The sequence below is a fragment of the Pseudorca crassidens genome, chromosome 12, assembly GCF_039906515.1.
Source record: "Pseudorca crassidens isolate mPseCra1 chromosome 12, mPseCra1.hap1, whole genome shotgun sequence".
Taxonomy (NCBI): Eukaryota; Metazoa; Chordata; class Mammalia; order Artiodactyla; family Delphinidae; genus Pseudorca; species Pseudorca crassidens.
In genome coordinates this window covers 91536447-91563705 of record NC_090307.1, presented here as the reverse complement: position 1 = coordinate 91563705, position 27259 = coordinate 91536447, and the positions used below count along the sequence as shown (strand labels likewise).

The window sequence follows — 27259 nt, the reverse complement described above, 5'->3', positions numbered from 1 at the left end:
CCTGCCAGAAGAGCTTTGTGGGACAGTGAGATGCTGGGTACCTGCGCCATGCCACTCGGGGCTCACTGGCCAGGGCCTGGGTGTGCTGGCGGGGCCGCATCCCGAGCCGGGAGCTGCTGGCCACCCCGGAGCCCCTGAGCCCGGGGAAGTGCGTTCCTCACGGTCCCGAGCGGTGCAGGGACCCCGCTTTGGGAACGCCGCTCCAGCACTGCCCAGCTCTGGCCGAGACACTGGCCCCGTTCTCAGCTTCCCTTGTTTCCTTGGGGTTTTCCCCGGGGGTTGGCGGGGGGGGCGGGCTGCATCCCTCAGTAAATGACAGCACCCAACTCCTGCCTGAGGCTCTGCACCTGAAACCCAAGACAGCCTAACTTGGGGGCCGCCACGGACTTCAGGAATATGTCCTGTCCCTTCCTAGAGGCCAGGAGCCCAGGGACACACGTACCTTTATCGGCTGCCGGGGCAAAGAGCTTCTCGGAGCCCACAGACGCCTGGAAGAAAGAGAGGAGGGTCAGAGGCCAGAGAGACCTACAGCGCTGGGGTGAACCTGGCCCTCACCCCCTGCCCCCGGCACCCAGGAAACAGGTCTGGGCAGGTTCTGCGCACACAAGGGCCGCCCAGCCTGGCAGAACACATCCTTCTGTGCCCACAGCCCCCATGGAGGAGGGTGACCATGCCCAGGCCCAGCTGCAAGTACTCGGACACAGGTCATTGGCCTGTGATCAGAGAACCCAGGACGCCCCACTCGGCAGGGATGCGGGGGCTCAGCGGGGCCCTGCTGGGTGGGGAGCTAGGACTTGGGGATCGGGGCTCCGCTGGGCCTGGCACTGGAGGTGGCAGGGTGGGGGCAGCAGAGCTGGGATGCCGCCGCCCCCCAGCCCCAGGCTGCAGGACATCACCTGCCACGCCCCAGACATGCTGCGTCCCAGGTCTGGGGACCCCGGCCACCACTGATGCACTGAGTATCCACGTGGAGTGGGGCCAGCCCACCTCAGGAGGGAACGTGGCAGTTTCTGACGGGCCCCTGGGCCGCTCGGCCTCTCCTCTCCTGGGGAGACGCCCCTGTGTGTGCAGGGCCTTGGGAAGGACAGGGAGGATGAGGGTGTGGCCCACCCGCTGGCTCGCAGCCGCAAGCCCGTAGGCTGTTCTGAGCAGACCTTTTCTTCCTAGCTGGTGTTGTTTTCAAACAGTTTCGCTGAGATATGATTCACATACCATGTAACACGCCCACTGGAGGCACACAGCTGTGAGCAACCATCACCTCAACCTGTTTTAGAACATTTTCAGCCCCAAAAAGAAACCACATGCCCTTCAGCTATCAGTCACCCCAATCCTCGCATCTCCCGCCGCCCCGGGCACCACTACTCTGCTTCCAGTGTCTCCCGATGCCCCCATCGTGGACGTCCTCGGGGAGAAAGCAGACAGTGGTTGCTGTTGGCGTGGGGTGACTGAGTACCAAAGGGCATGAGGCCTCCTCCCAGGACGTCCACTATCAAGAAAGACAGAAAACAGCCGGGGCTGGCGAGAAAAACGTGGGGAAACTGGAACCCTTGTGCGTTGCTGGTGGGAATGTTAAACGGTGCAGCCGCTGTGGAAAACGGTATGGAGGTTCCTCAAAAAATCAATCACAGAACTACCGTATGATGCGGCAATCCCACTCGTGAGCATATGTCCAGAGCACTGAAAGCAGAAGCTCCAACATGTATCTGTCCACCCACGATCACAGCAGCATTATTCACAAGAGCCAAAACGTGGAAGCAGGGACTTCCCTGGTGGTCTAGTGGCTAAGACTCTGCGCTCCCAATGCAGAGGGCCTGGGTTCGACCCCTGGTCAGGGAACTAGATTCCACATGCCAGCAACTAAGAGCCCGCCTGCTGCAACTAAAAAGATCCCACATGTGGCAACGAAGATCCCGAGTGCCGCCACTAAGACCCGGTGCGGGCCAAATAAATAAATACTTTAAAAACCCCCAAAACCAAAAAAAACAACAAACGTGGAAGCAACCCAAGTGTCCATAAACAGATGGCTGGATAAACAAAATGTGGTGTATACACACAATGAAATATTAGTCAGCCTTGAAAAGGGAGGAAACTTTGACTTGGCAGCAACGTGGATGACCTTGAGGACGTGATGCTCAGTGAAGCAAGCCAGTCGCAAAAGGACAAGTCCCGTGTGCTTCCACGATATGAGGCCCCCAGAGCAGCAAGTCCACGGAGACAGGGAGCAGGCTGGCGGGTGCCGGGGGAGGGGCGGGGCATTAGTGTTTGACGGGGACAGAGTTTCAGTCTGGCAAGATGAAGCAATTCTGGAGCTGGATGGTTGCACAGCGATATGAATGTATTTAATGCCCCGAGCTGTACACCTAAAATGGTTAAGATGGTAATTTTGTTATGTGTATCTCACCATGATAAATAAAAACCTTAAAGAAAAAAGCGTGAAAGAGCTCTCTGGGGGTGATGAAAACATCCTCTGTCGGACTCTGGTGGGGGGTATGTAGTGGGATGTATTTGTCGAAACACCAAACTGTACACTCGGAACAGGCGCGTTTTGTTTGCACGTAAATTGTGGTGCAAGAAAGTCAATCATGAGACGGGGACTGAGGTGAGAACAGACTGACAGGTGAACAGAACAGAAACAGGAGTCCCAGACAGTGACGCACACAGGAGGCCCAGCACAGGCAGGGCCCGGGTCTGTGGGAAAGGGCAGGAGCTGCTCGGACTGAGGCTCCCCAGGCCCGTGTCACTCCAGGCCTGCAGACGGCAACGTGCAGAGCGAACCGTGAACAGACCGCTGCGCCCCTTACACTCGTGCTGGGCTGGGGCCTCCTGCCTAACCACGCCCCGAAACCCCGCACTGGGAAGAAAACAGGTGGCAAACGCAGCCCGAAAACACAGGCCCACGTTCCTCGGGCTGGACTCGGACCCGCACCAGAGGGGAGTCCCCAGCGGAGGATCCCCCGCCCGGGGGAGCGGGGAGCTGAGGACCCTCGGGCCCTCTGCAGGGAGGCTGTGGCTTTATCTCTTCCTAAGGGTGTTCCCGAGGCATCCTGCGTGGTGAGCAGCCTGGATCGTGGCCTTGCCCGAGGAGACCCCCGGGGGGTGGGCGGGGATGGGTTGGGTGAGGGGTCCACCTGAGCTGGGGGTCCGCGGGGTCAGGAGGGCAGAGTCAGCAGCGCCGGCCCTCCTACCGCTCAGGGCCAGGATGGGGACACCTCACGCCGGCTCACTCTGCACTAGGCATGGCCCCAGCTCTGCTGGGAGCTACGGCCAGGGGCCCCCAGAGCCCTGTATCCTCCCGCAGAGGCCCATGAGTCACCGTTCCTCCCACCCAAAGAACCCCAGGCCTAACAGGACTGGACCCTCGCCATGACCCCAGGAGGAGGTCCTGTTGACACTCCCACTTGAGGCCACACAGCCCGAGTGACAGCTGCCTAATTACTAGCTGGTCTCGTTAACACTCTCACAAATTAATTCTCCACACAGCAGCCGAGAGTATCTTTAAAAACCAAACCAGAACAAGTCACCCTGGACTGAAAACACTCCAGTGCCTTCCCACTGCCCCAAACTACACTGTGAGCTTCTCCCCCAGCCCCGAAAAGGGTGTGGCCAGCCGGCCTGTCTGGGCCCTTGACCCAGTGGCTTCGGCCAAGTCCCCACAGGCCTTCCCAGACCCCATCAGTCTGAGGGTGCCCCGCCCCCACTGGCGCACGTTTAAATCCTCTTCGCCTGCTGCCCTGCACCAGCGGGAGAAGGGCATGAGTGGGCAGGGCTGGCACCGCCCAAATGAGATGGGCCAGAGCAGGGGCAGCCACTCTGCTCTCCGGAGGCCGCCCCCTCAAGGTCTCCATCACCTGAGGCACCGACAGCCCCTCCGGGCCTGGGGGTGGTGCTGACCGTGCAAGCAGCCCACCCCAGTGCCTTATCGGGCGCTATCAGCAGGTGCAATGAATGAGCTCAGCCTGCAAGCTGTCATTAGCTCCCAGGGCTGTGGTCGCTGGGCCACTGGGAGGGGGAGGGGCTACTCCACAGCAGGTCGGCGTGTGTGCCAGCCCTCACCTGATACAGCAGGGCACCCCGACCCACCAAGGCTGGGGTCGCAAAGGAACGTGGTAGAGGCGTCACTGTGAGAAAGTGCGTTTGCTCCTGCGGGGCAGGACTGCCCTCGGTCTGAGACTGGGGGTGGAGGGAAGAGCGGCAAGTCCAGTTAAGGCTGCAGGCGCCGCCGCTGCCCTGCCCGGGAGGCCCAGCTAGGCCAGTTCTGGTTCACTTCAAGGCCCCAGAGCCAGGAGGTGGCGCCCCAGACACTGGGAAAGTGAAAGGGGAGCACAGGAGGGAGTGGAGGGGGGCGAGGAGCGGCGACGGGGAGCGTCTTCCCTGGCCCTGCCAAGCCCTGGGATGCCACCCGGGCAAAGGAGGGAGGCAGGTGGCAAGGCCACTGTCCCCTGTCCGTCCGGTCCTCACAGCCACACTGCCCAAGTTAAAGTTTGCTCAGGGAAGCTGAGGGATCCAAGTCCCCACAGGGGTCGTGGGCAGGGACCTGGCAGGCTTCCACCGCACGGCAAGGGCCGGGATACCGGGCCAGGCACAGCCAGGCCCACTGGAGAAGTCTCTCAACAAACACCCACAGGCACCCTTAGCTCCCAGGACCTCTGAGGCCGTGGCTCAGGTTCCAGCCCTTCCCAGCACAGGCACAAAGCCACCCCTGCTGGGACTTGGCCCAGGTCGAGGTCCCTCGGTTCTTTCCCTTCCAGGACAAGGGGTCCGGAGCCGGCCAGCTGACCCAAGGCGGGTGGGCAGCCCTAGCGCAACCACCAGATCTGTGCTAATAACTTCCCGAGGATTATCCACTGGGACTTGACCCAGGCAGCGCCGGCACCCTCCAATCCTGGCACTGAGCCGGTGTGGGTGTGAAAGGAAAGGGTCACTTCAGGCCAAAGTGCAGGTTGGAGGTCCCCGGGCTGCAAGTTCAGGGTCCCCGTGGAAGAGGCCCGCTCCGTACGGAGAATGTCAGGGTCAGCACTCTTTCCCCGGAGATACGCAATCCCGGCCGCGGGCGGAGGTCAAGGCGCGCTTTGTTTGCGAGGACCCAACCTACGGGGCAGCCTCGGCCCAGACACGCGGCACAGACTCCGCCGGCCGCGCCCCGCCCCAGACAAAGAGCTCCAACTCCGGGCAGGTGAGCGCGGCGGCGGCCGGGAACCCGGGCGGCCGAGCCCGCGCCAGGGCGCAGACAAAGGCGCGCGTCCCCCAGCGCCCTGCCCCGCCTCCGCCGCGGGCCCCCCAGCGCCCTGGCCGAGGCCCAGGACTCTCTGCGGGTCTGCCGCCACGTGCGCCCCAGGGGCGCAGGCGGAGGTACGTGGGGTCTCCGCGCGCCCGGCTCCCGTGAGAGACGGAGTGAGCAGAGCGCCGGGGGCCTCTCCCGCTCCCCGTTCCTATAGAAGGGGCGGCTGCTCTCTCAACCCCGGCCCCCAAAGTCCCGAGTTCCTCCCCGCAGCCACCAGCGCTCACTCACCGCGCGGGCGCCCCGGGTCCGGCGCGCTCTGCAGGCGACCGCCGCTAGTCCTCGTACCGGAGCCGGAGTCGAAGCTGGGCGGCATGGACGCGGGCCACCGCCAGCCTCGGCCCGTCGAGGTGGCCCCTCTCCCGTGGCGCCCTGCCTAGCCGGAACCCAGGCCGGGGGCGCGCGGGGCACGCATGTCCGCCGCGCCGACTCGGCGCGCTCCGGGCGGCTCTCGGTGCGCACTGGGCTCCCGGACGCCGTCGGGCGCGGGTCACGGCCCACAGGCGGCGGGGACGGAGGCGGCAAGCTCACTGCTGGCTGGCGCGCAGGCGGCGGCCAGGGATCGCGGCGGGGCGGGGCGGGGGCGGGGCGCGGGCAGGCCCGATTAATCCAGCCCCGAGACGCAGATCTGCCCGCACGGGGCCGCGGACTTGGGTTCGAGCGTTCGCCGTCCCATCCCCGTCACCAGGTCAGAGCGCGCGGTGCCAGCTGTACCGAACGCTGTATGGGCCGGCTCCTCCGACGCTCACAGCAACGAGTATGGATGGCTCCTACGCCCAGTTTACAGGGGGGAAAACTGAGTCACGGAGCGGCGAGGTCGAGGAGCTGGGACTTGAAGGAAGGACAACAGAGCCCCCACATCTGTCCGATGTAAGCTCCGCCCTCAGTTTCACCATCTGCGAAATGGGGATGCAAAGTGGGAGAAGGGGTCCAACTAGTTACTGTAATTGCGAGTACACGCCAACCCTGACCACTACTCCGGAGCCACCTGGCCGCTCCGTGGGCTCAAACCGAGTTCAGATCCAGGGGGAACAACCGCCCCTTGAGAAGGCCGAGTATCTGCCCCACATGGATCCAGGCCCACGGGGTGGCACCTAACATTCCAGAGCGCGCAGGTGCAACACCAGGACGCCAGCAGCACAACTCCCAATCATGAAACTTGCTGTAAAACAATCCACGGAGGGTAAGGGGGCCGAGGGGCTCCTGGAAGGAGTTGGAGAGCCCACCTCTAAGCTGCTGTGGGGCTAAGGCCACCAGGAGGTCAGCTCTGGCGAGGCATCCTGGGACCCACAGCTTAGAGCCCAGGTTCAGGGCCTGCAGACGCCTGCCCTAAGCTGGGTGATCAGAGGCGGGTCCATTCAGCGGGGAAGCGCGCAGCCATTCAAACGGGACCCTGGGACACAGCTCCAGAGCCTCGGGCACTGGGCCAGCGCTCCCTTTTCAAAAGGCGGCAAAACACAGGCAGACACATGCACTCACACAGCCCACAGTTAATCTCCAACCGTAAAAAAGAAATGGCCAACGGTGCCAGCCTCTAGGTGGGGCTTTTAAGTCCTTTTGTTCTGTTTGAATTATTTACCAATTACATATATTCCCCTTACCCCGCCCCCATAAACATCATACCACGAAACCCTGTTTCCTGCCATAAAAACAGCACATATGTGGCACCGTGCTGAATGGCTTCTAACCATGAAATCACTGGGCCCTCACGCCTATCCTTTGAGGACATACTATTGTCATCTCCGTTTTGTTGATGAGGAAACTGAGACAGAGAAGTGAGGTGACATGCTGGAGGCCACGGAGCTGGTATGTGGCAGGGCTGGGATTGGAAACCCGGCAGTCTGACCCTGGGGTCCGTGGGTTTAGCCAAGACGTGCTCTTCCTCTAGGAGAGCAGTAGAGACCGGTCCTGGGACGTGGGATTCTGGCGGGAGAACCCTGACTCCCAGGCTGGGGGGTGGCTGTACCTCAGGGGTGGGTGTCTGCGGGCCCATGAGCCCCCGTGCCCACTGCACCATGCCCCAGCAGGGTGTGAGCTCTTGCACTTGGCCCAGCTCCAAGGCCTCTGGCAGCGAAGGGGAAAGGTGTTCATGCAGTGGGGTGTCCTGATCTACCCCTCTGGGGTCAGCAGCAAAAGGACCCTAAGCCCAGAAGTCTGTGAACCTTACACAGCAAAGTGGAATCAAGGTTGGTCAGTTGACCCGGAGATGGGGAGACGATGCCATGGGCACAGCTTAATCTCAGGGTCCTTACTAGTGGGAGGAGAGACGGGAAGACGCTGCCCTCTGGCTGTGAAGATGGAGGAAGGGGCCGGGAGCCCAGGCATGTGGGCGCCTCTACAAGCTCAGAAAGGCCGGGAAGGGATTCTCCCTGGAGCCGCAGAGGGGCCGGCCCAGCCCACAGCTTGACTCCCGCGGGGACACTCCTGTGGGACTTCTGGCCTCCAGACTGAGAGATAATAGTGTAGTACTTGGCTGCCGAGTTGGTGACAACCTGTCACCGCAGCCACACTCAGCTACACTCACAGCCAGGACCCCGACTAGGGGACGGAATGCAGAACAAGCCGCCCCATCGGCAGGCCTGAGTCAAGCTCACAGCCTAGTGGGAGAGAAGGGCCACACACAGGGAGACAGGTGATACGAGTGCAGATGGGGTGGACAGACAGTAAAGGGCAATGTGAAAGGCAGTGACGGGCACTGATCTGATGGCAGCTGGGGGAGCCTTCCCATGAGGCCCGTCTGAGCTGCGGCCTGAAACATGAGAAGGACCAGGCTACGCTGAGGGGAGCTCAGGGAAGAGCCTTCTGGGGCGGCCACAGCCAGTGCAAAGGCCTTGAGGCAGGAACAACCTGGCAGGGCCAGCCAGGGAGGTGGGGTGGGGCACAGGGCCTTGAGGGCCATGAGAGAGCTTGGGCATTTGTGTTGAGCAACAGGAAGAGATGTGTGTGGGATCTGAGGAGGAGATGGACGATGAGGTCTTTAAAAAGACCCCTCTGTAGGATCCGCCACAGGGCTGGGTGGGGCGCAGGGAGCTGGGCTAGGAGCTGCAGTGACAAGCAGGCATGGGGATGACAGGGGGCAGGTGGTGGGGCCCCTCCAGAGGTGGGGACAGGGGCTCTCCCACTGGAGATGTCAGCTGGCAGTGGTTACGGAGCTTGGAGCTCTGGGGGCGGTGACCCTGGTGCGCCAGCTCAGGCCACCTCCCCCAGTTGAGCAGCTGAATCCTCGGGGCCCCAAAGGTACACTGCATCATCATGTCTCCTCCAGATGAGCAGCCGGGCTGCACCCAGTCTCTCCCAGCTACCTGGAGACCCCACCCCTGGCAGTAAAAGTTTCCTGGAGCCCGTGGCGGTGGGGAGAGCGGGTGGCAACTGAGGGCTGGGCCAGCGCCGGGAACCAGCGGGAGCAGCTCGGAGCTTCTCCAGCCGCAGCCCGGCCTCGTCTCCCGGTCCAGACCAAGCCCCTGGCTCTGACCATCAGGTCATGGTCAAGGTCTCAGTGTGCCCCCCGGCTCCTCTCCCACACAGCCTGACCTTGGAGGAGCCTGTCTTCCCGTAATGACGCGGCTTCGCTTCAAACATCATTCTTAAGACCACCTTGGGCTCTCATGGTCCTTGAAAAGGCCGCAGTCCTTGCCAGGCTACCTCTGAGCCAGGGCACCGCCCTCTGGTTTGGGAGTAAAGTCAGACTTTGGGCAGGACTGGCTTTAATTCTGTTTAGAAAGGAAAGTGGCTGTGATGTGAAAGATTTAATGAGGTTAGAAATCTAGAAGGAAACGGGGCGGGACTAGCTTACCAGGAGGGACATCCCTGTGCGACTTCCAGGCCAAACAGAGGTAACCCACTCAGGGCCCGCGCGTGGTGGGCAGGGCCGACAACCAATCTTAGAACCACATCTGTCATCGTTACACAGAGCAAGGGGGAGGTGTCGTCACAGGGGCCATGGAGGGGCTCCACCCACAGCCGGGGGGCACTGGGAGTGCCCACCCCACTGCCAATCAGCCACGTCAGTCGCTGGGCTCCGCTCGGCTGGGCTAAGGCGCTGACAGCTGGCCCGCTCCCTCGTGGCTGCATCTCTGGGGGGCAAGTGGGTGCAGGGGCTGCAGGCGAAGGCCTGTGGGCCGTGTGACAAGGACACCTGCCGAGACAGGGTCCCATGCGTGTGAGAAGGCCAGTGTGGCTGGGGGGATCACTGGGGGGATGGGGGCCAGGCTTCCTGGGCTGGGCTCCCCAGCCTCAGTTCATCCTTGCCGAGCTGCGACTGTGGCCTCACACAGAGCGACCCCGTGGCTGTGGACCGGAGCGCAGACGCTCTGGGCCAGGCTGGCGGGCTCAGCGGAGGGGAGGGCGTGGGAGGCGGGGCGGGGTCCAGAGGGTGCTCGCTAGCTGGGCATGTCCATCATTGGTGTCCAGTGTTGGGAAAGAAGCAAAGGCCAGAAAAATCTACAAATGCTCACTAATGGGCCGACCAAGGGTGAACTCAGACCCCGCCCAACGCTGGCTCGCCCTCCTTACTGACCAGAAAATGCAAGTTCAGTGCACAACGGCAGAGGGGTAACTGCAGACTGTGCCGAAGATGTGAGGGTGCGTGCAATTGGGAAGACCCTCTGGAAAGCCTTGCAGGAGGGAGGATCTGATGGGCTTGGGAGAACGGCCGCGTGGATGCTGCGTGAGGCTGAGCGGGGCTTCTAGGGCGCAGGAGGCCCCGGGCCCTCTGCAGCCCTCAGCGCTGCGGCCACGACAACCCTCTGCGGTTTGTGCTGCCCGTGAGGCCGCTGCGAGCAGGCCAGGGCAGCCTGCTGCGGCGGCTGAGTGTGGCCCCCAAAGACATGCACACCCAGAACCTCAGGATGTGACCGTGTTTGGAATTAGGGGCTTTGCAGCTGTGATTCAGGATCTTGGGGTGAGTGCACCCTGGACTGGGGGCCCAAGTCCTATGACTGCATCCTTCTGCACAGAGGAGACACAGACACGGGGGTGCGGGAGGGAGGCCACGTGACCACGGAGGCGGAGATGGGAGCGATTCCACGAGCTAGGGAAGCCTGAGGCCACCAGGGGCAGGAAGCCTCCTCCAGGGGAGCGCGGCCCTGCCCACACCTTGATGCCAGGCCCCCGGTCTCCGGGACGTAGGAGAACAACTTCCTGTGGTTTAAGCTGCCCAGTGTGTGGTACTGGGGTCCACTGAGTGTGCGGTGGGCACCCTGACCAGCCCATCCCTGAGGGGAGTGGGTTCTCAGCCGGTGTCTAATGCAGAAGCCATGAGCTCCAGGTATCAGGAGGGGCGTGTGGGCACTGAGCGCACCCGTGTATGTGCACACGCGAGTGCCCGCTGAGTGCACGTGTGTGCGACACTCCGTGGGCGAACACGCGCACGTGTGCGGGTGTGAAGGCGTGCGTGTGCGTGTGTGGGAGCACGCGCGTGCGCGACGCAGGGCAGGGACGTGTGGCGGCTGCCTGTCCCCAGCCGCGTCTGCGTCTGCACGAAGGCCACGGAGGCCTGGCTCTCTTCAGCCAGAGCAACGGCAAAGCCCTTCCTCTCGAGGCGGCGCCTCCGGTCCTGCTGGGGACCCGGGGGCACAGCGCCGTTGTGGCGCTGATCCAGCTCTGCGCCGTGGCAGGGCCGGGGCGTGCAGGGACGGGGTGGGGAGTCTCGGCCGCCCTCTAACCCCTGCCCCAGCCACCCGACTGGTCCTCAAGCTCTGACCATTTCTGAAAGCATCTGCTTGTTCTACATGCTTGGCCTCTGCCTGTGCCCTGACCAATCCGTGGTTCCCCCAGGTAAGGACCATCCACCTCGCAAGCCTGCACCAGGCCCCTGGCGCCCCCGCCCAGTGAGGCCCCCTCCGAGGCTAGCAGGGCAGATGTCGTCTGAAGGTGCTACGACCCCTCCAGGCACAGAGGGGTATGGACACCCCAGGGCCAGAGGACAACCTCCCTGTAAGCGCCCAGGCAGCCCGGTGCATCCCTGCGGGAGCCCGGGGAGACCTGGAGGTGGATGCGGGAGCTGCCCGGGGTCCTGCTCAGCCAGTTCTGGAAAGGCCAGGGCAGGGGAGGCAGCAGGGGCAGCTGGCCCCCACCGTGGAGGCTTCCTGCCTTCTCCTCCAGCCTGCCGGCTCCTCCTCGGCCTCAGCGTTCCCATTCAGCTGGAAGGTGCAGGTGCAAGTCCCGCCCGGCACTCAGGTCTGTGTGACCCCAGCAGGAAGTTAAACTCTCCGCACCCAGCTTTCTGCTGAGCCCCGCGGGCACTCCCACCTTCGCTGCTGTGCCGGGCCTCACGCTACACGGCGCTCATGGACGGGGCCCCTGGGGTCGGTGCCCACCCCCCATTCTCTGTCCCTGGCGGCCATCACACCTGTCTCACCTATGCTGGGACACCCCTCAGGCTCCTCAGACCCAGCACCTCCCAGACTGAGACCCTCCCCTACCTCTATCCCGTGGCGTCCTGCGGCCCCCCACGTGCCCAGGGCCGTCCCAGGGGAGCAGTGGGTTCCCGAAGGCATCAGCGGGTTCTAGCGTCCCAGCCCACAGGCCCTAGTGGGCCTGGATGGACCCAATGTGATCACAAGGGGCCTCATAAGAGGGAGGCAGGAGAGTCAGAGAAGAAGACGTGACCTCAGAAGCAGAGGTCAGAGTGACGAGGGGAGGAGGCTACGAGCCCAGGAACACGGCAGCCTCCAGAAGCCGGCCAGGCAAGGAACCACGTTCTCCCTGGAGCCTCTGGAAGGAAGCAGCCCTGCTGACGCCTTGGTTTTGGCTTAGGGAGACCCATTTTGGGCTTCTGACCTCCTCAACTATAAACCTGAGCTGTTTTAGGCCACGCAGTCTATGGTAATTTGTTACAGCAGCTGTAGGACACAAGCGCCTCTCCCACCCCTGCATCCACAGCCCAGGCCTCCGCCCGCGCCTGCTGGGACCCTTGCAGTAGCCTGACGATGCCTGACTCCCCCGAGGCCTCCGGTCCTGGCAGATCCTCACTCTGTACCTCGGGTTCCTCGCTGAGGTGGGGCTGCAGGACAGATGCCGCGTCAGAGGGTTATCTGGGGCGGAATGAGCTGACGCGTGCAGGGCCCAGGAGGCGCGGGCTACATTTCAGTCATCGGATCGTGGTCCTTGCTGGGACCTATGTGCCGCCCCCGTGCCTGCCTGGGACCCTCAGTGAGCAAACCGCCAAAGGCCCTTCCTCTTCCTCGGGCAGCCCCGTGGGAAGACACGCTCTGGTTGGAGCAGCCCTAGGTCACGGTGCACAGCCCGGAGCCCCTGTGAGGACACCCTGGTGAGGTCACCGGTGTAGGACCCCCTGCACCGGGGAGCACCAGCTCCCTGCACCTCTGTCCCCCCAGCACCCGGCCTTGGAGGGGGGCCTGCAGCTGGGAGAGAGGAAGGCGGGTGCACCTCCTACAGACTACGGGAAGGTGTTCTCGGGAGCGGGGCCGGGCCGGCACACGGAGGAAACCTCTGTGAGCAGGGACGCTCCGAGGGCAAGCAGGGGCATCCTGCGGGAACTGGGGGCAGCGGTGGCGTGGGAGGCAAGTACCAGCGGGGCCCGGGATGCAGAGGGGAGCTGCCCCGTGACGGGCGGCAGGGACGCACGCGGGGCGCTGCGCGGAGTTGCTGTCGGGCTGTCGTGCCCTTTCCTGGCTGCCACAGGGACCTAAGGGGTGGGTCCAGCGAGCCTCGTGTCAGAGGCGAGAGGCGGGGACTCAGAGGAGGCCCCCGTCAGGCATCAGGCGTCAGCGCCTGGACCAGCGTCCGTGCTCACTGCAGACTGAGGGCCCCAAGCAGCGAGGCGGACCCGGGGCCTGGGGGGTGGACGCCTGCCCGGCCATCTCAGCAGCAATCGCTGACCCCCCAAGCCCCAGCCTCCCCCCCGGGCCACAGGCACCCCCACAACCCCCGTTCGCAACGCTTAACTAGAGAAGAGCGAGGCTCGGGGCTGCAGGGCTGCCCTCGGAGGACACCCGGCCCTCCGGCCAGCCACCTAACGGCCCCATCCCCGGCCCTGCCCGTTCCCGCAGCCCAGTGCCGGGAGCACGTCCTGGAGGGCTGGAGGGGCGAGCCTGGCGGGCAGGCCAGACAGACACCCCTCAAGAGAGGGCTGGGTGCTGGCCGGGCCGCTCAGGCAGACGGCAGCCGGCCTGGACCAGCAGACTGCCTGACCAGCCCCACACAATTTTTCACCCCGTATTTTTCCAATAAAACAACAGTTAGACACCAACCGCAGCCATCTGGCCGCCCGGCTCCAGAGCCTCCTGGCAGCTCAGGCCGCCTTCCCCGCCAGCACTGAGCGCCCAGAGCAGGGCCGGGGTGGGGCGTGGGGAAGCATGTAGGGGTTCTGTGGCGAGGGGAGTGTCTCAGGGGGTGGGGGGCCTGCATCCCGGGCGTGGGCTGCCCCCGGGGCAGGGCCTGGTCCCGCAGAAGGGGAGGCGGCGGAGAGGTTTTCCATCTGTCTGTCTGTCCCTAAGTCTGCGCGTCAGCCTCCGGGGCTGGGCTGGTTGGAGAGGCCTCGTGGGTTTCCGACTGTCCGTGTCTGGGAGGCACACTGTCCTCAGCATGTCCGCACCTCGAGCCAAGAGGCAGAGCCCGAGGCCGGTGGGCAAGGGGCGGGTGGGCCGGCAGGAGCCCAGGGCCGGGGAGGCAAGCAGGGCAGGAGGGGCAGCCGTAGGCCCTGGAGGTGCAGCTGCTCTCAGACCCTGACCTCAGACGCTGGCGGGCGTGGGGGCGCAAACCAGCCAGGAGACACGGAGCCCTGGTCTTCCCGCCGCCCTGCCCAGGAGGAGGCCTCCTTGGGGCTGCCTGCCTGGCACGCCATCCCCAGCGCCCAGCACGGGTGTGGAGTCAGCGCCCACAGACCCCGCGCACGGGGCTCCGCCCTCACTCTCCCGCCCCACCTGCACACCCAGCTGCGTCTCCGCAGCCCGGGGGGCTTCTGACCGCTGCTTCCAGTCTGCTGTGCACCAAGAAGTGTGACAAGTCAAGCTTGTCCCAGCTTCGTTCAGCCTGTTCGCGGCCAGGCTCCAGGGGAGGCCAGGGCACTGCTGTCAGCGGACGGTGTTTTCCTTGCCACCTGTGCTCTCGCGGCCTCGGAAAGGCAGGGCTCTGCCCCGGAGTGCGGCAGAGGGCGGACGCCTCTCTCTGCTCTCCCCGCCCTAGGGGGTGGGGAAGGCGGGGGATGGTAACTTTGGCCGAGGTCCCAGGCAAGTGTCCACCCTGGCCCTCTGACCTGCGCCTACTTTTGGACGGGCCCAGAGGAAGTTACTCATTGCCCAGAAACCCAGCTCGGGTAAAGGACAGAAGGAACTCCAAAGGTCTCTCCAAACCCACCACCCCAACTCAGACCCAAACAGCCTCGAGTAACCAGGTGTCACTGCCATGGAGGAAACAGAGAGGTCTGGACCGCAGGTGATACCCTTGGTGCGTAATTCGTGTCCCTGGGGAGCACTGCCAGGGCGAGGCTGTGTGTCAGGGACCTCCCAGGAAGGTGGCTCCCCACCACACTTGGATCAAAAGCTGAATTTCTTGCCATGACTTTTTACAATGTGGCCTCTCTGAGCTCAGCCACTCTCTCCCTCCCTCCCTCCCTCCTTCTGCTTCGGCCCCACTGGACATGTTACATCAACGTCATCCCTGCCTCGCCACGCAGGAGGCGATCAGTCAGGTTGTAAGATCAATGATGTGGGAAAGGGGAATGCAGATAAGATGGCTGGTGCTACAGCTGCTTCTGTGGATTAAGAGGTGGCTATGAGGCAGGAAGCCATATGCCAAGAGTGGCCAAGCAGAAAGACAGAGAAGCCTGATGACCACAGACAGGCCATGCCAGCCGGGAGGGTCCACATCCGGGCCTTTAGGTGAGAAATGCAAACTCCTTCTCTAGTCCAGTTCCATTACAGCTTCCTCCCTGACACGGGGCCACGTGGTAGACAGTTGGTGTGTGCACCTTGAAAGCCAGGACAGAGGTAGGGAGTTTATCGCGTAGGCAACAGAGGTCTCTGCATCCTTCTGTAAGGGCAGAGATGTGAGCTGGCGAGCAAGGAAACTGCCACGCCCAGAGGAGAGCTGGTGAGGGCAGGGTGAGGGCAGCTGCAGCCTCCAGACCTACAGCCCAGGCAGCCACGCAGGGCCTGGCGAGTCACAACAGCCCAGCCAGTGCTGATCACACACATCCCCGTCCCGGCGGCAGAAATACCAAGATTTGTCCATGCTGGCTGGTGAACAGCCCTGGGGCCCTAGCGGGGGCTCCTATCCCAGGGGGCAGCTCTGGGAAGCCCCAAGACCTCCCCACCACCAGGCAGCTCTTGGGCTCCGTCCAGGCCCCCTTCTCTGAGCGGCACCATGGTCCGCTGCATGGAATCTCGGCCTGGCCTCTGGCCTGCATCTCCAGCTGTCTGGAACACACCCTAGTGTCCCAGAAGCCCCATGTGCTCATGGAGAAGGCAGACTCGGGTGACCGGGGAGGAATCCTGTACCTTTCCCTGGCTCATCAACCGAGAGGCTCTCTGCAGCACGGCCCGGCTCCGCCCACTTCAGCGGGCCCATCGCCCCACAAGTGGCAGGCCCAGTCACCCGGTGCTAGCTCAGAGCTCACCATAGCCCAGCAGAGGCACCCCATCACTCACGGAGCAGGTGGCGACAGTGGGAGGCTTCTCTCTCCCTCCCCCTGCCTGGGCCCCACTAAGGCCTGCCCGCGACGGAGCCAGGGGCAGTCACATGCCCATTTCGCCTGTGCAGCCCACTGGGGGCCCACCGCCATGGCCACGCCGGGCGCCAGTCACCACGGGGAAGACTGGGCTCTGCCCCTCCTCCTGGGGAGCCCCGGCCGCCGAGGCCCGGTGAGAGTGCCACGGGGTCAGCCCCAGCGCAGAACCTAGCCTCTCCCAGCAGAGGCCTCCGGAACTCGGGCCCTGGCCTTCCCAAAGACCCTCCGAGTGGGGCGCTTCCCTCATGCTGCACGGGGAATCGCCAGGAGGAACTGCTGGTTCCAGACCCCACCCCAGACCCGACCAGAGCGAGCTCCCGGGCCACCCCCGGTGACCGCGCCTGCTGTGCCCATCAGCCCTCGGCCAGGCTGAGCTCGGGGCCACGGCCAGGGCGCGGGTGGGCGTGAATGCAGAGGAGGCCAAAGCCACGGCCTCCGGCTAGCCCTCGGTCACAGCCTGCTGGCCTCGGTGCCCGGGGTTGACGGCCCTGGGCAGAAGTTCTCGGCGTGCCTGGTCGGAGCTGCCATGTGGGGCTGTGCCCTGGCTCGGCCCCTTCCAGCGCCTGGTCTCCACTCCAGGGTCCTCGCTCTGGCAGGAGGGGTGGACCGAGGGGTGGAGGGTGAAACATGCCAGACCCAGCGCTGACCAAGGGGCCCCTGGACAGAGCAGTCAGCTGCCTCAAGGTCTCAGAAGCCCCTCCCCACACCCCCTCAAAGCAGCCCGTGGCCTCAGAGAGCGTTTCCTGCAGATCTGCAATTAAAGGAGGTGCTGAAGGTGATGGCCCAGCGCAGCACTTTCCCAGGTGCTGCGATCTGATACATTAAAGACATCAGGAGTGGGGCTTCCTTGGTGGCGCAGTGGTTAAGAATCCGCCTGCCAAGGCAGGGGACACGGATTCGAGCCCTGGCCTGGGAAGATTCCCACATGCCGTGGAGCAACTAGGCCCGCGAGCCACAACTACTGAGGCCTGCGCTCTTGAGTCCACGAACCACAACTACTGAGCCCGCAAGCCACAACTACTGAAGCCCGTGCATCTAGAGCCCGTGCTCCGCAACAAGAGGAGCCACTGCAATGCGAAGCCCGCGCACCGCAACGAAGACCCAACGCTGCCAAAATAAACACATAAATTTATATATAAAAAAAAGACACCAGGAGCGACAGCTCCTGCGGAAACGCGGCACCTGTCCCAGTGCCCACCGGCGGCCCGACACCCTGTCCACTCACAGGACGGCTGAGGGGCAGCACTCGGGACCACAGACACTTCCTAGCTGCCCTGCCCTCTGGCCACCTTCCCCGGATGGTCTAGACCGCAGCAAGGACTCCACACAGAGCTTCTGGGCCCCTCGCCTTGGGCGGCGCACCCCCGGCCTCAGCCGCCCACACCTGTTCCTCCTCCATTCGCCGCGCGACTCCTGCCCCCTCCCGGCCCGTGGGATGAACGCTCGCCCAGCCCAGACCCGTGCCCTACCTCCTGAGGCTGGGCATCCGGACCCCAGGCATCCGCTGCAGGCCTGCCCTGACCCTGAGCACCCTGCTAGCCGGCCTGGGTTCTTTCCACACTTGCTCACGTGCTCATAGGCTGCTCTGTGCTTGAGCGTGAAGCCTGTACGAGGGGGGCTGGCCGTCTGTCCGTCCACAGCTCCTGCCCACGCAGGTCAGGACACACCACAGAGGCAGCAACTGAGGCTCTCACACCGCACAGACCCCCCGACGGGACCACGTTCCAGTTCACAGAAACTTGCCTAGACGCCAGTCGGTATTCAGCTGCCCTTCCATCCGCCTCACACGAAGAGCCCTCATGCACACTGGCCCCGCTGCCTGGACACTTGTCCTCCTTGGTGCCCAGCGCCACCCGCGGGGGGCCCCACCCCGAGGACGAGGGGCTCCACCACGGCGGCGCGGCCACCTTCTGCCGTCTCACCACCGAAGGCCCTTCAGGTGGGCTGCTAGCTCGTTCACCAAGGACGGCGTGCCCAGCCTGCCCGGGTTCCAGCTGTGTGACCTCAGGCAGGTTCCTTACCCTCTCTGTGCCTCGGTCTCCACTTCTACATCAGATGGCGACAGTCCCTGCCCCACAGGGCTTTGGGGCGGTGAGTGCCAGGCGCCTGCACCCGCTGGGTCTCACGCCTGTGGCTGCTGCTGCTGGGCGCTGCCCCTGAGAGCCAGTCCCGAGAGGCGCCCCCAGCTGCATCCCTGCCCACACAGAGCTCAGCACACAGTAGGTGCTCTGCAAGTAACTGCTGAGCCAAGAGCTCCTCCCCTTCCCCCAGGACACACAGGGCCCTGCAGATGGCCAGGACCAAGGTCTCCTGCACCCCAAGGGCCAAGGCAGGAGCTGCGGAAAGGAACGCAGAAGGATGCCGGCACCTCCGGGAGGCCCCTCGGCTGTCCCTGTGCTAACTCTCTCACTGCATAAATCCCGAGTTAGTAGAAACTTCATTGTTCCTGAAAAGCGAGGGGTAGGAGGGAATTGCGAGGGGCCAGGCGCTGTTGCTATTAGCGGAAGTCTCTGTTTTGGGGTGATATTTACGGCCCCCAGCATGGAAACGCAACAGAGTGTGGCCCCCGCTCTGCCCATGGCTCCCCCATCCCAGGGAACCCTGGACTGAGACAGCTGCTGACAGGCCAGGAGCTGAGGCCAGGTCCTGCAGTCCCAAGGGGCCCGGGCAGCGTCCCAGGTCCCAGCGTGGATGTCTACCGCATCTGGTCCTCAGCCAGGTCAGGGAGGCGACAGTCACCCGCACACCCCACAGGAGAACCACGACCTTTCTGCCTGGTGTCCAGGGCCCTGCCTGCTGGGGTCCAGGTCAGCAGGAGGGGCAGGTGAGGGGGTGGAAGGCTTACCTTGTCATCCCCGTCGCTCTCGCTGTCGCACTGCAGTGGGGGGAAGAGAGAGAGAGAGGTGAGTCAGCGCCCCACAGGCGGGTCAGGTGCTAGGGGCTGAGAAGGTGAGAGTGTGGGAGGGGCCTGGGCTGGGGGGGAGGGCCAGAGGAGGCTGCTCTGGCCGCCCCATGCCCCGACTCGGGGCCTCAGGTCTGGGATGGGGGTGTCCCCAGCCAGCAGGACCAGGGGCCCAGGCACCGGGAGCCGGGAGGGATCTGGGGGCCTAGGCAAGCCCTGGGTGGGGGCTCCATCGAGGACCTGGGCAGGGGGCCGGTTGTGGGGTAGGCGAGGCAGAGGTGAGACAAGGAGTGCACGTGACCGGGCAGATGCAGGCCAGCACCGGCACGCCGCAGCAGGCCCGAGCTACCCGGTAACCCCAGGAAACACGTGGAGCAGCCCCCCCGCCCCCTCAGGCTCCCTCCCAGGTCCTGAGCTCTCCAGGCAGCGGGGGTGCCGCGGTGAGATGCGAGGGGCCCCTGGCTGCTTACGAGGCCGAAGGACCAGGGCTCAGGGGAGGGACTCCGGGCACCGCCTGGGCAGGGAGACAGAGAGGCCCAGCCTCGGGTGGCCTGAAGGGGCCGCAGGGCGGGCGGGGGGCAGTGAGGGCTGGGACCCGTGGAAGACGAGCAGTCAGGACAGCCTGTGCTGCAGGTGCTGCCTGGCGGGGTGGGGGCCACCTGCTCCCCCTGCCCTCCCTGCAGGTGCCCCAGCAGAATCCGCTCCACGTTGTAGCGCAGCTGGTTAAGGGAAGATTGTGAAAATCGTGCAAACAAATCCTTGTTTTCCATTTTCAGTGAGCAGAGCTTTAAAAAGAAACCACAGCAATTTTCCCCCTAAAAGAATATAAACCATAAAGAATCTCTTCCCAGCAACTGTAATTGTGACACGTTTATGTCAAGTGAATTACGCTGCTGAAAATAAATCTCCCCGGGCCGCACAGGAGGGTGATGGGCCCCAGGCAGACATGAGGACGTGCTCCACAGACACGTGCTGTTTCCGTGGGGCCCTCCACCAGACCCGTTCTGCGACGGGGCCCTGCACACGCCCTCTGCGCCCTGGGGCGAGGGCCGGGTGGGTCCAATGACAGAGTTCGCCGAGTTGTGGCGGCCTGCCTCTGCTTTAGCAGGTGGAGAGTGACCCTGGGGACAGGGGGATCTTCCTGAGGCTGACAGCAGCCCCATGGACCCTCTGGCCCCCAACCTCGCACTGCACCCTGCAGGGCCTGGCCCAAGACCTCCAGGGCGGGTGTCCCTTCACAAATGGCAGAAGGGACCACGGGCCCAGTCTCCTGGCCGTACAACCACGGTGAGAGGCCAGGTCCACCCCTCATGGCTGGCTGGCTCTAGCAGGGTGGCTGAAACCCAGAGACAGAGCAGGAAGGCGAGAAGGGGAGGTGGGAGATGAGGCTGGAAAGGCGAGTGGCCAGAACGTGCAAAGCTTCACTGCGCAGCGAGCTTGGACTGAGCTTTGTCGTGCGGCCACATGACCGGCACTTCCGGACGCTCTCTGTGCCAGCAGGGAGGGGTGGGGGGACTGGGGGCTCGTGGCCTGTGGGAGCGCGGCCTGGAGGGGGGCTGTGGGGGGCAGGAACCCCTCTGATGCTGCAGAATTAGCTGAGCTGCCAGACACCCCCAACCAGGCCTCTTTATGCCTAACTAGCCCTTGAGGTGGAAACTGCAATCCCATCAAACCGTCAGGGGGCCGGGCCTCGGGCGCAGCACACCTGTCCCTTGGGCAGCCTGCAAGCACCCCTAGGCCTGGCCCTGCTCCACCCCAGGCCCGGTTCCATCCTGTCTGCGCTTTCGGACGGTGCCACTGGTGACAGCTAAATGATCTGACATCGAGGAGGGGGTGAGGGTGCTTTCCAGCGAGTCGGAGCCTATAATTAACCAAAGAGCTCACCGTTTTCAGGCAGCACAGGCTGCACTGCAAATGAATTCACGTTATTAAGTCCCACTGAATTAACGTTTAACTGCAATACAGTCGGAATTGAATGAGGCAATTAATCAGGACAAAGAGAGAAAAAGAGCCCCATCTGTCTTGTGGGAGCTGCCTGAGTGGGGCGACCTTCACGGGGCTGCGCTGGGCTGGGCGGGTCCTGGAGGGCGTCATCCTGGTGTGGGTGCGGGTCCAGGCGGGGAGTCCACAGAGCAGGGGACAGCCCCTAGGCCCCAAGGGATGTGCTGGGTATGGTGGGAGCCCAAGACATGGGCTCTGGAGCAGACGCCTGCTCTGACGCTGTGCTGCCACCTACGCTGTGGAGCCCTGGGCAAGTACCATGACCTCTCTGTGCCTCAGTTACGCTTCTGTAAAACAGAGCCAACAGCCCACCTACAGGATTGTTGTACAGCTTATGAGTGAATACATGCAAAGCACTGGGACAGTGCTGGGTGTGTACTCATCATGATACACCGTGTGGTTGTATTTTCACCACCACCGCCACTACCACCACCATCATCACTGTCACCACCACCATCACCACCACCATCACTCAATATTATTATTGTCTTCCAACTAGGCCAAGAATGAGCGTTTCCCCTTTGGAATGGCTGAAGGCCCAAACCTGAGCGTTTCAGGGAGGCGTCTCTGGGCCCTGGAAGTACCAGCTCTTGCCTGACCCTGACGGCTGCTGACCAGAAAGGCAGCACTGCTTGGCCCAGATGCGAGCCCAGTATCAACTGTACCCTTCCCTGCTCGCCCCCAGCTCCAATCCCGCTCCGGAGGCAGCACGCCCCTCTACTTGCCTACCAGTTCCTCCCAGCCTGGTCGAGCCAGCAAACAATGAACCAGTAGGACTACTCATCCAGGACCAGCCCCTCTGCCCCTCCTTCAGTCAGCCCAGAGGGTTACAGTCCTGAGTGCGCCTCAGCTCACCCAAGGGACCTCAGACCCCGTCAGCCTGAAGCCTGGGCCAGGTGACTCTAATGAGTGGCTGGGGAGAGGAACCCCGCTGGGAGCTCAAGACCACCCCGTGTAGGTCAGAGGCAGATGTGAGCTCAGGGTCCCGCATCCCAAAGCCCCAAAGCTCAGCTCTTCCACGTCCCAGGCCACCGTGTCACTCACGCTAATAGATGTGACGTGGGGATGCCCAAGGCTTAACTGCGTGTCGCCCACGTTCACGGACGTGATGTGACGAGGGACCCATCCATGGGTGGACATGGCCTTGAGACACAGCGTGAGAAGCCATGAGCTGGATGAGGCTTTGTCTGGCCTAACTGGCCTAATTTTCAAAAAAAAATTCGCTGCCGGCTTCCCAGTTGGCGCAGTGGTTGAGAGTCCGCCTGCCGATGCAAGGGACGCGGGTTCGTGCCCCGGTCCGGGAAGATTCCACATGCCACGGAGCGGCTGGGCCCGTGAGCCATGGCCGCTGAGCCTGCGCGTCCGGAGCCTGTGCTCCACAATGGGAGAGGCCACAACAGTGAGAGGCCCGCGTACCCCCCCAAAAAAAGAAAAAAAAAGAAAAAAAAATTCGCTGCCAATATTTAAAAATCTGGAGATTTCTCATGAGACCCTGCGTCTTACTGGGAATGCGGAGCCACGTGCCCACACACAGCCCCGCCCAGTGCCAGGCAGGGCTCCGCTGGGCCCCCGCCCCGCCTCTCCTGGCGTCCAGGGCCTGAGTGCTGGCCCTCATCGCATGCTGGGGACAGAGCCCCCCGGTGGGTCCTGGAGCCCGGGGCTCCCCTGCCTTCACTCTCGGTGATGGTGGCTGCTCGTTTCACCTCTCTGAGCCTCAGTTCTTCGTCTGCCGAGACGGGGGGCCTCCGTGCTGCGGTGGCTTGGGGTTAAATTAGTCAGTGTGGGTGGAGAGCTCAGAGCAGCAGCTGGTTGGCAGTCTGGGCTTCATAAGTGTGAGCCGCTGTCGTCGTCATCTCCACCTTCCTCAGTGTCACCCCCATCGTCACCGTCATCTTCATCATCAGCACTGTCACCTTCGCCGTCACCGTGATGTGCCCCGGCCCCTTCCTCCATGTCACCCGACCAGCCCTTGGAGGCACCTGAGCCATCCACGGGCCTGGGCACAGACACTGTCGCCGGACAGTGCCTGCTTCCCTGGGGGCACCTGCACAGCAGGTCTGGAGAGCTTGGCCTCCGTCACCGAGACCCTTCCAGAAACCTGGGCAGCTACTGGCTTGGGGCGAGGGCGGCTCACGGGCCTCCACAAATTGACACGGCTGTTCAGCAGCCGCAGAGACGGGCCTTGTTCTGCTCTCAGAGCGAACGTTAATTACCGCTGCGTCACAGCAGCGCTGAGGAAGGCTGCCTCTCCCACTCCCCAAACAAAGGCATGAAAAATTCCTGGGCAGGGAGCCCTGCTGCTGAGCCTGTGCCCCCAGCAGACGTTCCAGCACCCAGGGCTGGGCCAGTCACCCATGGGGGCGGGGGTGTCCCTCCTGATCGCTGCGGAGTCTCCACTGTGCAACGGAGACACAGGTCGAGGGGCGGCCGGGGGGCTGCTGGAAGGAGGGTGTGAAACCGCCCCAGCCCTTCTTCTCACTCAGGCGGCCCCCCCTCCATCCAGGGGTCCAGCAGGCTCAGGGTCAGTGTGGCCTGGCGCTTGGAGGTGGGGGTGGGCCGGCCCCTGCCCAGCAGCAGGCCCTGACTGCAGAGCTGCTGGGGGCCAAGGAGGGCCGGCCCCTCCCCCTGGCCTGGGCCGGGCTCCCAGTGGGCACCGTCACCTGCAAAGGCCAGAGCAGCTGCAAACTGAAAAAGTACGCAGGATCCGCGGTCTGTGCGTGAGTGGAAGGTGACAGGACGTTCTGTTCAGGCCACCTGAGCGTGGCAGCGAGGAAGGTCTGAGCTGCTGGGCAGCCGGTGCTGAGCCCTGCCCTGGGTCGTAGCCACGTGGCCGGAGGTGTGCCAGGGGACGCCCGGGGAAGCCCCGGTGGCACAGTCCTCGGCGTGGGCAGCGCTCGCTGGGCATGTTCTCGTGGCTCATGTGTGCCTTTTGCACGCCTGAGCGCCAGGACACGGGAGTCGTGCTCCAAGGCATCTCACACGTGAGCACCTGGCACCCTGTCCAGGGCTGCTCTACCCTAGCGTGTCCCGCCAGATGTCCCACTAGGGTGTGGCACCTGAACAGTCAGGCGACCTGCCGTGGGGCCACGCGGGCGCGGGAGCGGTGGCTGTGTGGACGGTCCGTGCCTGCGCTAGGGGCGCCCGCCCTTGGCCCCACATCAGCTCCAGCTTATTAAACGCTCTGCTTTTTGGAGCCGCTTTGGAAGAACTGGGGGAGAAGAGAGGGGCGTCACTGTCTGGGGAGCAGAGGGACCCCAGCCCGGGCGGAAGCGTCACCTTCGCTTCTGCTGCAAACGCCCTATGGGGATGTAGAACACATGCCAGTTGAGCGACTCAGCGAAAATACAGAGCCAGGCGAGGCGCTGTGAGCCCCGCTGGGCCGCGGGCAGCCTGGGAAGAGGCGGCGCTGTTCGGTTACACTCTGCAGTGGGAAGGCCACTTCTCATCCTTGTATGCGCACCTCCAACATGTAAAGGAGCACCGCGGCTGAGGGTTTCAGCCAGGCACCCCCTCCCTGTCAGAAGTAGACCCTGGGGGCCCTCGGGGGCGGGGGTGCCAGGAGGGCAGTGCTGGGGCCTCTGCTGTCTCATCTGCGGAATGGGGTGCCCATGGGGTTGTCGGGTGGCCGGCTCTGCAGTGCCGGGAGTTGGGCTCACGGCTGGGGAAGGCTGGTACCACCCTCCTTTCAAGGGCGGCCGCAGCCACCAGTGCTCACCGTGGCATAAGCCCACTTCACAGATGAGAAAGCAGAGGCTCAAAGGTTAAAGGGATTTATTTGCGGCCACATGGCCACTGAGCAGGGGCTGTGAGCTGGGTCCGGGCCCCAAATGGCCCTGTGCCATTGTCCACCTGCCCTAGAACCCCAGGCAAGCCCTGGGACCGCAGGGCTGGCAGGAGTGGGGGCAGACGAGAGGCAGAGGCCCAGAAAACCACAGGGCACGGGGCTGATGCTGTGTTTGCTCACTGGGCTTGCTTCCACACACTTCACTAGGCCCCGCCACAGATCTACCTGCTTATGGACGGGGAAACTGAGGCAGAGCGGTTGGGAGTCCTCCTAGGGCATGGCTGGAGGGTGGGTGAGCAGGGCTCCGGAACCCACAGTCTTAACCTGGCCCATATCGTCAGGGCCCCACGCCAGCGACTCCCTCGTGGTGGCCAAGACTGGACTGAGGTCCCTCAAAGAGCCCCTGGCCCCCTCGGCCCAGGAAGTCACAGTCGGCCCTGATTAACTAGGCATGATGCCTGGATGGTGGATCCTGAAAATTCCATTCTTGTTTACTCAGCTAAGTCACTTTTTCTGAGTGTTTAGGCTTTAAAGCAAAACAAAGCACTAATTACTCAATTAACGAGCAATTAAGTTACTGCATCCTAACAGCCTGAGCCTGGACTGCCTCTGTGAGCAGAGAGAAGGTGGGGAGACCACCGAGCAGGGATGCGCTGTGGGGACGCCATCCGTCATGGGGTGCAGAGGGGACAGAGGGGCCCGAGTCCGCCTGGGCCAGGTGCTCAGCCCACACGGCCCACCTGCCTGCCCCAGGCCCCTCCGGGCCAGGAGGACTGAGCCCCGCAGCCCGTTCCCCTTTCCCCGCTTCTGCCTGAGCGCCTGTGCCTCGCCGGCCGGGAGCCGGAGCCAGAGGTGGCAGTGGGTGGAGCTCTGGGGGCCACAGCGCCGCCAAGCCTGGCTGAGAAGAGATGGCCCTGCAGCCTGGCCGAGGGCTTCGCGGGGCCTGAGAGCCAGCGGGGTGGGGGGCTGGGGCCCCTCCTGCACTTTCAGACGCGACTCTGAGCTGCCTCTGAGGGAAGCCTCCGGGGACACGGTGCGGGTCTTGCTGGCAGCCCGGCTTCATCCCAGGCCCCAAGTCTGAGCTGTCGCTGTGGACGCCGCGGCTTCCGAGCGGCCAGCGTGTGGTCTGTCTTCAGTGGGGAGAGTCTGGGGTGGAGCCGGTGCCCAGTGAGAGGGGAGGCGGGCACAGCAAAAGCCGCCCCTCCCAACCCGCCAACCTCAGGAGGACCTGGAACAGAATTCCAGGCCTTCCCACGCCTGGCCTGTGCAACTGGCCTGCTGCCCCGCCCCCCATTCCCCTGCCAGGCTGGCCTTCCCCACCCTTTCCTGAGCTGGGCTTGGGTGCAGTTCTCCACAGCTGCCTGTGCAGTCCTGACCTCGCCCTGCAGCCATCTTCAGTTAGTTGCTCATTTGTTTATCATCAGCCTCCTTCCAGTGAAACCCAAGTTCCCTGAGAACAAAGATCTCATTCTGGGACTTCCCTGGTGGTCCAGTAGTTAAGACACCCCGCTCCCAATGCAGGGGGTACGGGTTCAGTCCCTGGTCGGGAAATAAGATCTCACATGCCACGCGGCAAGGCCAAAAAAAAAAAGTACAAAGATCTCATTCCTGCAGTCTAGCGCGGGCAGGGAATGAGTGACTGACTGAATGACTCGGGGGGTACACACAGACCCCGGACAGCAGGGGCAGGGAACGAATGAATGAATGACTCGTGGGGTACACACAGACCCCGGACAGCACGGGCAGGGAATGAACGAATGAGCATTTGGATGACTTAGGCCCTGACAACAGGCCGCTCCCACCCTCCTCCTCCCCTCACGGGTCTCGAGGGTCGGTATCCAGAGGGCGCTTTGGGTGTCACACAGAGTGGGGCTCTGCCTGTGCTGGGGGCCGTACCCACAGCATTGCCTAGCACCTCACATAATTCTGGAATGTTCACAAAGCTGACAGCCTGCTCAGTATCACCAGAGCCTTGACCCTGTTACGAAAAACACAAAGTTACTTTTCATTTTCTCCCGGTGCAGCTCCCACAGATACCAAGGAGAACTGGGGCATCTCCTTGTGGGTAACTTTTCCAAGAGCGATGAGGACGCACTGCAAGCGCCCCATGGCCTCTGCTCTGCGCATCCGCGCCAGGACTCAGGCCTGGCACTCACATCACGAACGAGTCATTTTCCCCCAGCAACTTCTCTTCCCATCAGTTTCACCAAGGGCCGAACTCTCTGCTTTCTAATTCTGTGCTGGGGTTATGTGGTCCCACCGTGAGGGGCGACGCAGGATGCGGGGACAGGGGGCGCGGAGGGCAGCCCCGTCCTTCCGGGGAGCCCTCCCTGAGCCCTCCGCGCAGGCTCCGCCAGCCGATTAGCGAATCTGCTGTCCCCAGACGGGCCAGACGTGTCTATCCCTGCAGCCCCCATCCTCCGCTCTATGCCTCATCTGTCCCCACCAGCAGCTCCTGGCAACACAGCAGCAGCCGCATCACCGCTGAGAGCCAAGAGTGACATCCGCCTCATTCCCGGGGCAAACGTGACGTCCCCAAACCTCCACAGGCCTCCCGGGCCACCAGCTCCCCTGACATCCCCCCGCCACTGGCCGGCCACACTG

The 27259-nt window shown here is 63.5% G+C and overlaps 1 protein-coding gene across 15 annotated transcripts in view; it reads right to left on the bottom strand.

Annotated features, from left to right (window-relative positions):
• FBRSL1 (fibrosin like 1) overlaps positions 1 to 27259 on the bottom strand; it is an 85411-nt gene that overhangs the window by 13874 nt on the left and 44278 nt on the right. For 14 of the 15 annotated variants that reach the window (XM_067701285.1, XM_067701291.1, XM_067701287.1 and 11 more), the window contains exons 5-6: positions 18814 to 18843; positions 443 to 488 (exon numbers count right to left, since the gene is read on the bottom strand). In XM_067701285.1, coding sequence (XP_067557386.1) covers positions 443 to 488; positions 18814 to 18843 — 76 coding nt within the window. The remainder of the gene's footprint in view (positions 1 to 442; positions 489 to 18813; positions 18844 to 27259) is intronic. The other variant, XM_067701288.1, reaches the window with a different exon arrangement.